Source organism: Helicoverpa armigera, chromosome 6, assembly GCF_030705265.1.
Source record: "Helicoverpa armigera isolate CAAS_96S chromosome 6, ASM3070526v1, whole genome shotgun sequence".
NCBI lineage: Eukaryota > Metazoa > Arthropoda > Insecta > Lepidoptera > Noctuidae > Helicoverpa > Helicoverpa armigera.
Window position 1 is genome coordinate 2068260 of NC_087125.1, and position 13942 is coordinate 2082201.

The window sequence follows — 13942 nt, forward strand, 5'->3', positions numbered from 1 at the left end:
CAGGCAATAAGTGGATATGTATTTGTGTAAATGGTGTTTTCATTTGTTATGAAATAAGTAGTTTGTCTGAATTTGTATCTAGTTTTTTAACAATATGTTATCTCTTCAGACCTATTCTGACCTTGGTGCAATTGTAAAAATTCTATAATGTTACTACCTAACGTAGGTACCTATACCAAAAATATGGCTTTGTTAAGAAACCAAACGTTGGATGTTCGCATTGTTTTCTCAATAAGCAGTAGGTATAATGAAATAACGCTAAGTGGCTATTGAGTGGTTCAGGTGAGACGACCGCTGTCATACGAATTTATTCTTGTTTCATACACCAACTCATCATAAACAAAAAGACGACGCATCAGAGTGAGACCGCGGCGCAGAACGCGCGCAACCAATTTGCATTGTACGCCCGGCTAGTAAACGTTTAAAATTCTTATTTCGAACTGTTGGTCTCGTTCTGCATAATAACATCCGTAAGGCAATGGTAGTTGCTTGGCCAATGGGGAGGCGCGGCGCGCACTCGTGGGCGTAGTGGAGCGCGCCCATTGGCCCGCGCGCTCGGGTTTATCACTCGATTTGTCGGTAGCGGCGTCACCGCAGTCGCGGCGCGCGATTGTCGATTGTCGCCATTGTGTCGAGCGAGCGACGGACGCGCGGAGCTCGCGCTCGTTTGATTTGCAACACGCGATACGATAACGCAAACCGAGTAAATCGATCGTGTAATAACAGTTACTTACACAATGACAACAGTTGTTCGTAATTATTGAGAATTTGTTTATTTTTGCGATTAAGATTTGTGTGTGCAGTGCCGGCGGGACTTTGTTTTTTACACGTGATTGAAAGGCTTCATCGTGGATCTGGAACTGCACCAACGTGCCAGCGGCCACTTCATGAGGTAAACACTACTCGTAATACCTTATTTAGTAAAAAACCTCTTTTGATTTTAATGATGGCGGCAGAGCACAGGTCGAAACACCGGCGATGGTCGATGAACTTGTGACAAATCGATTTGTTTTGCTGTTTGTTCCACGATTGTAGTTTCCTGTTTTTTTAGTTTAGCTAGTAGAAATAGCTTCAATGAGTTTTCTTGGTAAAGAATGTCAAGGGCAGCTAAGAGTTCACGAGGAGGGTAAGTAGTTACGTAGATAGTGACTAAAGTTCATTATAAGTGATTGTCTTTTTCTTGTAACTAACCTAAACGTTTCGTAGGTAGGTAGGTAAGTATTTATAGTCCATTGTCTTCTATTTTATGACTCGCTGTCTGTCATAATTTGTCTAGAGATGAATAAGCTCCTCGGTACCTATGTACTTACCTACCACCCCTCTACACCCCTACATATTGACATAATAGGGCGTGTCTTATCCTATGTCTTATCTTTTTAGGATTACCTACTTACTTTATTCTTATACCTAATTAAATATAAAACAAGTAAATACCTACCTACGTAAGTAGGTAAACATGTCAAACCATAGATTCACTGAAGTTAGAATCTACCTACAAGTAGAATAAAAATTACAAATGAGCAAGATAATTCATAACAAAAATAAACCATATCCCAGTACCTACCTATGATGGTAGTACCTACTTAACTATCTGTCTCCTGTTTATAAATAAGTAGGTACGTAACTACCTACTAGGTATTTTATCACGGTATAAAGAACATGTGATTTTATCATGTCAAAAAAGTTAATCATCCACTCAAACAATCCCGCAATCCCGTGAAGGGGTCAGGGATCACCAGCCTTTGCTTTTAAGGTGACCCTTTGCCCTGTAAGGTCATATCAAGTTGAGGGAGGCCCTATTATTATTGATCCTATACTTAGTCCACCTACTTAGACTAGTACAATGAGTAAACGTAACTATAACGTAATAGTTAACTGTTAGTTCTTATTAGAGAAGTAGCTAGGTCGACCTAATACAATTTTACTGGCTTCTGATATAGGTCTACCTACACCTGCAGTAAGACACATATTGCATAAGGACGGCAACTTTTAGCCGGCCAATAGTTTGTTTGAAGAAGATGAATGGTACCTAGTAGGTACCTACGCAGATTACAACTAAACTTGATGGAAACCAGATTTTGGTCAGTGAGCAGTCTTAGGTCTCTTAAAAGAAAAAAAAATGCTAACTGTCGACCGACTGTTAAGTCTACACTGCGCGGGTTCTACCTAGGTACCTTATCAGTGGATTAAGAGTGGTTAAAGAAGTCCTATAAGAATGTGCCTACTTAGTTTTAGGTACCTATCTAGTACGTAGTAGTAGTTACGATAGCTTTTACATGGGGCTGATGTGTATGTTTGAAGGGGGCTGCGGAATTGTTCGAAAGAGTTACCGTGGCCCTGTTAGGTACGTAAAGGGCTGAAGAAGGAACATTTTGGGTTTTAGTCAGTAAGAGTCTGACACTCTCTTACGCACCCACAGCGGGTGGAGGAGTCATTAGATAATTTCTTTTCCAAAATATAAAAATGAACCTTCACCGTATCATGCCTTGTGTCACCAACGTCGGATGCCGCGCCGGCCGTCGCTACTTCTTATAAGACGGGCTCCAAGGTAGAAATGTACCAATAATGTAGGTATCAATTTAGGTTGGTGGTTTCTTATAAGAAACCTTTCTAATTGACGTTTGCAACATTTCAAAAACGTTAGAAAGATTATACCTAAACAGAAACGATGAAGAAGATGTAATAGGTAGGTATAATACCTATCGGGCTCATACTCATAGGTTGCCTAGTACATAAGCCATTAAGAATAAGGTTAAAAGTAGGTCCATCATATCATGTACTTCTCATATTATGTTATGATGGAGTAGGTACCTACTAATAAATAGCCTTTGCATAAGAATACCTTTGCGTATGCGGTTCACCTACGAAGATCTACCTTGTAGGTAGATAGGTAGGTATATTCATTATTGTTCAATAACTTAGTTACAAGTAAAAACAATGGAGACAATAAAATAATACTATTGATGTCATTCTTCCATGAACATGTTATGGTATTTTTATTGATCATTGTGAACAAGTGTAGGTAACTTACCTAACTTTAGTTAAGTAGTACCTAATACGTAATATGTTGTTGTGGTTTGATAGGCGCATTAAAAAATAAAAATCCTATAGTTATCTATATAATAATGAACAATAGCTTATTACATAGGTACTTTAAATTACTTAACTACAAGATTTTTGTAATTTTTGACTACTTACATTCTCACAAACATTTTAAGTCTTACCTACCTACATATTTTTTTCTAATTAGTTTAAAAATATGTTCTACAATAAATTCTCGACCATCTGTATAAGATGGAATGGAATATAGAAGGTGAGATATTTTTGTGCAGAACTTTTGTAGGGCGTCCATCATTGAGTATTTTTCCTCAGGACATAGGTACGAAAGAACTGGATCGATCCAGAGCTTTGCAGTTCCATGTCTTTAATGATATTATGATACGGCAGAATTTACATTTAGTTCACTTAAAAAAATATATGAAAGTAGGTAATTTGAAAAAAAAACATTTCAATTCCGCAGACAAAAATACCCATGACACATTTAAGACCCTTTCGAATCGGCAATGTTTTATAAGACCAATTAGTGCTTGAGATTATGGTTCTAATGAGCCCACAATCGCTTCTCCTTTACAACAGGGCTCGTAAAACCTCCGTATTTACACGTTTACAATGGTGATTAGCCTTTGTAGTGAGCCGACAAGTCTTTTTATTCTGATATGAGTTATTCGGATTAATATGTTCGTTGTTCGTGTCTGCTGTGAAGAATGTGGAGTAGATGTTTTATTTGTTTTATAGTGAAGATGTCGGAGTAGTATTAATAATACTAGCTGTCGTGAGGCTTAAGACACTAGAACGACATTTCTAAAGAATCTCAATGGAGGCTTAAAAATCTGCGACGAGTTGAGTTCCGATAAACAATTGATTGTTCACATCATCACCACACCGGAAAACATCAAGCTTTTTATCTCTTATTAGCACCCAAAATTACTTAGAACCTTATTAGTGACACAAAGACCATCATTTGAATCAATAGCCAGTACCCACCAATTCTGATTACCACTTCATTACATTCAACCTCTTCGGAATCGGTTACATTTTAACACTGGCTTGTGTTCTCGCCGCCAGCAAACAGTAGATCATGCGTGCGTTTGCGCATCGAATTAGAACCTCTCAACGAGCGCCGATTTCACTTAGGTACCCACTGACAGACGGCTGTTTCTTTTTTGGGAGACAAAAGGTCGTTTTTCTTTTAAGGTTGCCTTTGTTATGGATGAACATCGCGGACCTTACATTTCATACGGCATCGAGGTATTCGTCAAAATCTGGCATTGTCCAAATTGTAATAGACGGAGTCGCTTCATGTGGACACAGATGTTTTCCGATCCTCAATTAATCGTCTCTAAGGATCGATAAAGTTTTTGCATATGTTATCTGCCTGGTTATAAACTTTCATGTATGGAAATATCCTCTTTTCTCTTTTAAAGTACACAATAATATGTGACTTTTCATCTTCAATATCAATCTTGAACACTGCCCAACAATAACTCACTCTCAGAACATTCCAAAAAACCGACGGAACCATCTCACAAGGAATGTAAGCGCATTTTTCGATACCTCAAGCGAAATCTCAAAGGTTCAACGTCAGGTCGTTAATTGTTAAGACAAATTCTCCCGTTGTTTGCATCGGCGATGTCTTACGAGTCGTAAGTAGTTTACAGTAGCTTATTTGTTCACTACCGTGGTTTAGTTTGGTCTCCGCAGACAGAAGTTCTGAATATTTGTTTAAAAACTATCGCATAACGAGCGTCTTTTCAATTCGAGCCTTCAATAATAACCTTTTCGATCTTCGACCGCATATACTAGGTGAAATAGTGGTCGAATCCAAGTCTATCACATCATAAAATACTAAGGACGCCTACATGTAGATGGAAGTCAAGCCCAGATGCTACTTATTCTAGGTTTTATTGCATGAAAAACATTTAATGACCCTTCTTAAGTTGTAAGACGTCAAAAAGAATCTCCTACGCTTGCTAATGAGCCGTAATGACAGGTTGGGTGTCAGAATCACACCTCATTTGGCCCTCAATTTGCATTCGAAAGCAAGCAAATGAAAAATAATAAACTTTTTTAAGCTGAAAATCATTTTATGGTAAAGAAGTCTTTTGGAGTGAAACCCTGAAGATGTTATAGATCTTATAATGTTTTTAACCGACGTGCCCCAGACACAAACAGTAGCAACCCATATCCATTGTCAATGTTTGGTGACAAATTCACGTGGACCTGTCAAATAGTCTACCTTGCTGGCAAGTAGAATAAAAATAGCGTTTTGTTTTGTTAAATGAACCATGGTGACCATGGAGCTTACGGCTCACTCCGTTGAAACATAAAATGTGAAACCAATAAGTATGTTAAGATAATTGAAAGTTGGGGATTTTCTGTAAGTATAAGTAAATCACTCAAACAGCAATACGTAACAGTTTTTACGTCTTCTGTGGTAATATGAAGTAATTGTTAGCTAATATTACTAAAGTGTCACAGGATTCATGGTTCACTGGCTGTACCTTTCTCAACTTGGTACAAGCTTTTGTCATTGACGATGATAAAACACTGTAAAGGTCAAGATTATTCATTGAGTTCTACTATTTAGGAAGTATATTTTATTGTTAAAAAATCTTTGCTGATCGGCCATTGAAATAAAGCGAAATATCTCACGATATACCTAGATCCTGAAAACATACTTGAAATCAACAATACTTTGATTGACACAATGCACCTTTAAAACTCGTAATCACCACAAGAAGCAGTTTTTAAACTAGAAAAACAATTCAGCTTACGTTAATTGCTGTTAAAACCTCATAAAGCCTTCTAACAGAGCGTCCGGATTTAAGAATAACATAAACCAAATAGCAGCAGCTAGCTCGGTTGCGGTGACAAATATTGACACATTCCGAGGACAAACACGCCCTTTTTGACCCAAATACGTCCTTCCAAGAACATGAACCTCCGTGTTTTAAAATAAAAACGTTCCATTTTTAAATATGTTCGATTTGTAATCCGTTTTAAAATAAAAACGTTCCATTTTTAAATATGTTCGATTTGTAATCCGTTTTAAAATAAAAACGTTCCATTTTTAAATGCGTTCGATTTGTAATCCGGGATTTAAATTTCATTAGGTCACCCTAGTTACGCACACACGTGTATTTACACACACATTAATTAGGGAGTTGTTAATAGTGTTTTCCTGAGTGTGACACTGTTTTGATACAGTGTCAATGTCTTACTAACGGAAACGTGTGTCAGTTTTGTGTCATATTTTTACTGCCTTCATTTTTAATGATGTTAGAAGTCGTACCGGTTAGGTTGAATGGTAAATACGGCAAATGCAGTTAGGCTGAATTCATTAATTTAAGAAAGTTTTGAAATTATTGTTTTATCACGTGGGTTTTTTTTCTTCAATATTTGTACCTAGATAAGATTAAATGTCAAAATTATTTCACTACTAGATATAGTATACTAGTAGATAGAGTATTGTCTATAAATACACCCCATACACTAGCCAGCTAAAACAACGACAACAAACATATCAATGTCCCCAACAACCCTACTAGGGTGACCATCAATAATGTCGGACATATGCTTCCAAACATTTTGTCTTGTACGCTCGTTATTATCAGAACACCACCCTCTCGTAGTTTGCGGTTCAAAGTTCTGCACAGTTCACTGATTTAATATCGTTTTGTTTTGTCTGTCATTGTTATTAAGCATGTTTTGCAGATGGTTGACTAATATTTAATATTTGGGGATATACCTACTGTTTTTCATATTATATTGATTAAAAGCAAGAAAGAATTTTGGAACACACTCATACGTGGTACATCAACTTCTTGACTATCACATTACTGTACTCAACGAACAAAAATGGATGTACCTACTACTTATACTAAAGACACTTGAATTAAAATCTGAAATGAAACCTTCAAATCCCTTTCTTCCCTCTAACGGCAGCTTTTCATTACTTCCACTGCGCATTTCACTTCTTACCGTCTTACTTAAGGAAACACCGCTCCGAGGGGAGAGCCAATCAGGATCGAGCTCTTTAAAACCATCCCCGCGTCATAAGCTATTATAGCACCCTCCATATTAATATTTTCCACATTTTTGGGCACGATAATTGTCATCCATATTAAAAGTTACAATCTGCACGTGGTTCGTGTATTGGGGTACTAATGCTCTTGTTACTGGATGCGTTTATTAATTTTTTAAGGGTGTCGCTTTTTAGGATATTAATAAATAGATGATTTTGCAGTTTTATTGATTGGTTGCTATAGAGTTAAGTGTCACTTTAAATTGATACACGCAAATTCTGGGAAGTAGGTAGTTAAGTTGATAACTAGTGTCTATGCGTTAGTTGAATTAGCATGCAAAGGTTAAAGCTGACGTAAAACTTTTAGTTCAAGAAAGAAACGTGTAATTAAAGAAATATGTTTTCCCATTTCCCACTACCACTGTTGTGTGTGGTGTGCTCCAGTACCACTTCGATCAGTGAAAGTCTTTAAATTCTGCGATAATTTCCACCAAACATGGAAATATTTAACAAATTAACCAACAATCTTTATCTTTCCAGTGCCGCTGGTGCGATGTGTGACCGGACCGGCTTCGGGAGCTCCATGGGGCACTTCCCAATGGGCCCCATGTCTGCCATGGGAGCCATCGGGACCATGGGCTCCATGTCCGCCATGAACGGGCCCCAACAGAAGAAAGTCCAGGAGGAACACATTAAAAGACCCATGAACGCCTTCATGGTGTGGTCCAGGCTACAGAGGCGGAAGATAGCCCAGGACAACCCTAAGATGCATAACTCTGAGATTTCTAAGAGATTAGGTAAGTTTTTTTATACCTATATTTGTTTTAATATCAAGCAGTTGGACAAGGTTACCTGAGAAACATAATAAGCAGGTGGAATTTTTAGATCTTTGATTAAGATAATCTTAATCAAAGATCTAAAAATTTGCCACAATTAACATTTATGCTACAAGAAGCTGTCAACAAGTCAAACATTACACTTAATTATACCTTGATTTGTACACTCAATTTGTAAGTTTCTGGTTTAAGCATCAAGTTGTGTTGTTATGACTGCTAGTCTGTCTACTTACTTCAAAAATCTTCCAAAAGTGCTATCACTTCTCAATTCTCATTGATGGAGAACGATTCAGTGCCTATTTCTTTGTTACATAGACTTACTAAGTAGGTATTTTTGCTAAACATTGTGTGATAAAATGGTAAATCAATATGGCCGTGTTTCAATGCGCGCGAAACAGTCATTGTGTACTAATCTGATTTGAATGTGGATCGTAATGGATGACGGTTATTTCAGAAGGCTTATTTAAATTATATGTACATATAAACACTTAAACAACGGTAGCTGAGGCAAAAGAAGGAACTTTTTATGTAGTCTGATGAATCTAAACATCTCTCCTTCATTTAGAACATCATCAGACATCTTTGTCTAAATCAACACTGTCAAGCTTTGTGCCGCTTACTGTAAAGTACAGGCCTCCCCTTTGTGGCAAGATTACCAGTCTAGTAGTCTCATCCTTTGTAACCTCACACCATCTATCTTCTAAATTGTATCATACTTGAAGAAAATTCAATCAAAGCAAACAAAACCGTACACTAAGTACTATTTACTGTTTCTAAATTAACGTTGTGAGTAACAAAACACCTTTGTGCTATAACTATAGTAATATACGATTACGTCACTACTCTAAGACGGCTTTGTTTCGCACAATCCATTGAATTCGGCACAAGTAAATTACTATTATGGTAAGCGATGGATCCCACTCTCCAGTTTCTAAAGGGCTCATTTTGATTGCAAATTGATCATTCGAATCTCGTCTGAATTATGATTTATTGAATCAATTTATATTAATTTATGAAGTGAGAAGCGGTTTTGTAGGTGGATTGTTTGACAGCATTGTCTAGATCATTTTCGCTATTGTGGGCTTTGAGCTATGTTAAGATGACAAGCGCTTGACGGCTGTTCAATGTAACCAACACCAAGGACTATAAAAAATGAACGTGCAAAACGCGCACCAATTTAAACCCACACTATCGCTGTAATGATAAAGTTCGGAGCACATAAAAAACATAAACAGCTCGAAAACAAGTTAATCCCAAAAACCACTCGCGAACAGTCCATCGCCCTTCCACAGAAATGAGCCCAAAACTCTGCGCAAATTAAAAATAAACCGCAACCTAAAGACGGAAGAAAAAAATCGCCGCAATCAGCCAACAGAAGCTAACACAGCGGGGGTATTCTCGAAAATAATCAACAGCTCAAATGTAAGCACAGTTTCGTATTCGAAATTTAAAAACGCCCAGAAATAGGGATGGGAGGACACGAGCGGAAGAGTATGGAAATACGAGCAAAACCGGCCACGGCCATTCTGGCGGTGACGGCGAGAGGAAACGACATTTTCTATTTTTTCCCCCCTCGGCTTTTTTCAACTCGGCCCGTGCGATGCGGTGTGTACTCGGTTTTAGACACCTATTTGTAAATATTGAAGATGGGGTTTTTATACGAAACGGTGTTCGGGTTTTCAATTGAATATATTTTTAATAGAAGAATGGAGTTTTCGTGTGATTAAGATGCAACAATACAATTTGTTGACAAAGAATCCACAGATTTCAATCAAATGAACGGTATTGAACTAGCAATTAAGAAGAAGCATCATCAAGGCTAAGTGTGACAATAAGTACCTAGTCAATTCAATAACTTTAGTACCAGACCGTGTAACTATGTATACTTAATCAGGTAAATATGCAAAACATTACAGAATAATAAACATGTACGGCACTATGTAATCTTACTGCAATTCACTCAGTAAACCAGCCATGACAAATGTAACATCTTCATTCGTAAATTAGTATTACCGTCGCCCCCACAAAATTCACCGAACAACCAACGCCATCTATTGTCGAAGGAAAACAACACGTTCAATATTAGTTTTTCCTTTTGCAAGTGAAGCGAGGGCGACAAGGCTTCACGTAAAACTGGTATTGTCCTGTTCAAATACAGGCCATGCATTATTCATAGTGGCACGTTTTCGTCTTGCATTTAGTCGTCTGTTTGGATTATTGGGGGAAAGTGGGGATTAAAAGTGTGCTTATATTTTCTTTATGCATATTTGGGATCCTTCCTAAGCCTGAGTGGAAAAAATGTAGCAAATATTTTTGAGGTTGCAATAATTTTTAATGAACAACGGAATATGTAATTAATTATTTATTTAATATTTCGTGCATTGATAAATTAAGTTTTAAATAATATAATAATTCCTATTCCACAATATGACATCCTTGAATTTTTTATTGATTAACAATATTAAAATAAATAATTAAGGCCAAATCGACATCCAATCAAAGATCCCTCTATTTAGACAAAAACAAGCAACCAGATATCATATTCCCTAAACATCTGCGCAACCTGTCGACAAACGCACAACCTGTCGACAAAACGCATTGTTTAACGATCGCACAAATAAATGCGCGTTTTGTGCGTCAAATCAATCGTAATGTCGATCGGCACAAAGGTATGGTGCACAATGGCGCGAAAGTTTTGCGTGATTCACTGGTCGAGAGGATGGCGAACTTGTGTGGGATAACTGATTGCTCTGTTGGATAGTTTGATTACCTGTAGCTGGAATTTGCTTTTGGTCAGTTTGTATCAGAACACTACAAGTGTTCAGTTGTACAGTGGGCTTTAATTGAAGCTATTTAAATATGTAATTCAATTTCTTGCTCGGTCGTGAAGGGATTGACATTAAAACAGTTCACTTCATGGCGATTTATATTCATCAAATTAATTTGCAACTACGATGCAGTCAAAGATGATACAACAAAACACAGATGTTTTTATTACATAAAAGCTACTGTAGTTGATAATCATGCTTGATGATTTAAGTAAGTTGAAACTACTTACCATGTGCAAGTGAACGACCGCTTTATGCTTCGGTGAACTTACTAAGATACTACTTTTTAGATAACAATCATCTCATGATGGACTTTGAACATCATCTTGCCTGCTATTTTAAGTACCTAGGTGTTTAAAAATATTGTTGATAGGTACCTTCTTTGTAGCGTCAAGAATAAAGGATGCAATAGATATCTAAGACATTAACGGAGTCTAAGAGATTATGACTGATGACAGACCTACCTGCCTTTGCAGTGACCGGTATTATTTTTTTAATTTTCATTGAACCTTACAACACCTTACAACATGTCCGATGAATAGATCACCATCCCACACCCCCGTACATCACATATGTTTGTTTTCATCAGTGTCTGATGCATACCCTTAATAGTTTACACGTAGGGGCGTTGCAACCCAGTTAATATTAATTAAGCTAGGGAGTGGGCCATTGTGTGATGTGTAATGGGGGACCAACTATCGTTGGGTGTCGTGTACAACCTGATGACTATGTAATGCATATTAATTGTAAGTTTAAGTCACTTGTGTTGGTTTGTTCGGTAGCGTGTTAAAAAGACAGCAGTAGAACTTGATTACCTACAGCATAGAGGTAGCCTGTAACGATCTTGCCTAGGTACGGTTTAAATGTATTACAGCTACGCTTATGAGTTAATGAAGTACCTAAATGAGGCTTAGGGAAAATGTCTAGATTCCATAATTAGGATAAAAATAAATAGGAGTGATAGCGTATAAAGCTGTCCATATCGAATTACTGTTTAATTAATTAATTTGGACTTCCAACGTCTCCTCAGAATCAGCGTATCAAAACAGCCGTTGCCTAAATTTTCTAATATCACTTCATCTGCTGCATGGCCACAAGCTCATGTCAAATTAAAAACCTTCCGTTACACCTCAAGATAATTAAAGAAACAATTTGCCACCCTATTCCCCCATCGTTTAAGAATTAATACAACGACAGATGTACCATTGTATTACATAACAACAACACATAGCTAATACCTAATTTACGTCGATTTTCCTCGCTTCAGCTATCGTAGGCGTATCGGCAGTTTTTTCCAAGCTTTTTTGTTTTCTAACCGTTTTTTGTTAGATGCAAGTAATTACTGGCGTACAAAACGCTATTGGATATTTTGGAGCGACTACAACGGGCCCGGCCAATAGTAGGACCGTGACCAATCTCCACAAAGAATTCTCTTCTCATATAAAACTTGGAGTTTTTTACCAACAAAATAGTGTATAGTCCGCACAAATAACCTATACTCTTTGTAAGGAATCTATTAAAGCGATACTATAGTAAATTTTGTGAGAATGACTCTTCCGTTTGTAGTCCGGGAGCTCGTCTATTATAAGTAACTGATACAAATTGCATAATACTTTTTTATTCTGTCCAAAAGGATGAGTTATTCATGTCTCGACTGGTTTTGTGTTTAAATTGATTTAAAAGGTTATTGTACTTTTGATGTCCGGTATTGATGCCGTCTTTACATCTGATAGGAGATGCCATGTTTTTTACTAATTAACTACGAGCTTTTTTGTTGGAATCGAGATTTGGATGTTAATCTAGCTTTATGACGTCTCGAGTGTATTGAGGATGCATTCGATTCTTTGACGTTTTGGTATAATATCACGATAAACGATGTATTTGGTAGTTCAATGAAGACTTTAAAATATCTTATTTATCGGAGCATGTATACTGTTCACACTAAGAGGAACTTAATTTAGGAAATAAGCTGGTTAGTTTTAAAGTTCTTTTTCGCTTTTTTCCTTAATAGTGCCAGCTAATAGTTCAGATTCAAGAAGCAATATCATTGCATTTAATGTAGAGGAAAACAGTTATCTTAACTAGTGTTTATTGATTTCTGTCAGCACTAGTCATGTAATAAGTGAAGTAATATACAAGCTAAAGTCGATTCCGCAATCAATATAGCAATAGGTTTTAAGACTTGTTTAGACAAAGGAAAATAACAACACTGCAACAATATTAATTAATTATATTGCTTAGACACAGTTGGAATAACTGCTTTAAGAAATTGTAAACCTTTAAGAAATCCCTTGTGAATCTACGAATGATGAAATAGACAGAAAAGCTGAGGTTTAAAAATACATATGTCGGTAACCAGAGATTGATGTTAGTTTAAAAACGCTGTCTAGTACACACGTAATACATAGTTATGTACTTGAAACGGGGCCCGCTTATCGCTCCGTCGCAGGCCCGACGCCCTACCGGGGGTGTTCGCAACAAAAATACTGTTGTTTCCTTATTGTTGCAGTCTGTTGTCGCTTGTTGCTGACTGTTGCCGTTGTTGCCGGCAAGGGCCCCCGTTGTTTGCCGTTGTTTAATTACTAGCGTTTTTGTGACGCTGTGTAAACGATGTCATATTTTTGTTGTCGAGCTCCCGGTCTAGTGGGTTATTCTTTTTGATGGCTTAATTTTATATGCAAAGCTTCAGTGTCTGGTTTTTAGAATCCTGTGTCTGATGATCCTATATATGAAGGACTCTTGAAACTCGTGTAACTTACCACGCTTGCTTCTATAAATACGATTTGTAAGGACCAAGTTACATGCAGGATCATGATGCAACCTTTGCCAACTGCATCAACTTGCGTCATTATATTCCACACAAAGCACTGAAACTAACAAGAACTAAAGCAATATCTTACACAGCTATCAGTTTCAACTGTAATCCCCCACAAAAGTACAACTATCAAACCAAGCCCAAAACGACACCCCTCGAAAAAAAAATCTATTAACATTTAATAAAATCATGACCTAAATAACGTTTCTTACCATTTCAATTTTACGGACGAAAGGGTGGTGGGTGCTCCTTCGCCATGCGTCTTTGTAAACCACCCCCTACTCCTGGGCCCTCGCCCCCCTCTCCCCTTTCCTCCCCGTTTCACCATTGTCGCATGGCACACAAGCTTTCAGAGTAATGAAGAGCATTTTCGTCCGAT

At 37.3% G+C, this 13942-nt stretch overlaps 1 protein-coding gene across 1 annotated transcript in view; it reads left to right on the plus strand.

Annotated features, from left to right (window-relative positions):
- The first annotated feature begins 589 nt into the window (after positions 1-589).
- The window catches only part of LOC110382265 (transcription factor SOX-21), a 38152-nt gene continuing 24799 nt past the window's right edge, over positions 590-13942 (plus strand). Inside the window, exons 1-2 of the mRNA XM_049835729.2 lie at positions 590-892; positions 7625-7881. Of these exons, the coding sequence (XP_049691686.2) occupies positions 888-892; positions 7625-7881 (262 nt within the window). The 5' untranslated portion in view covers positions 590-887. The remainder of the gene's footprint in view (positions 893-7624; positions 7882-13942) is intronic.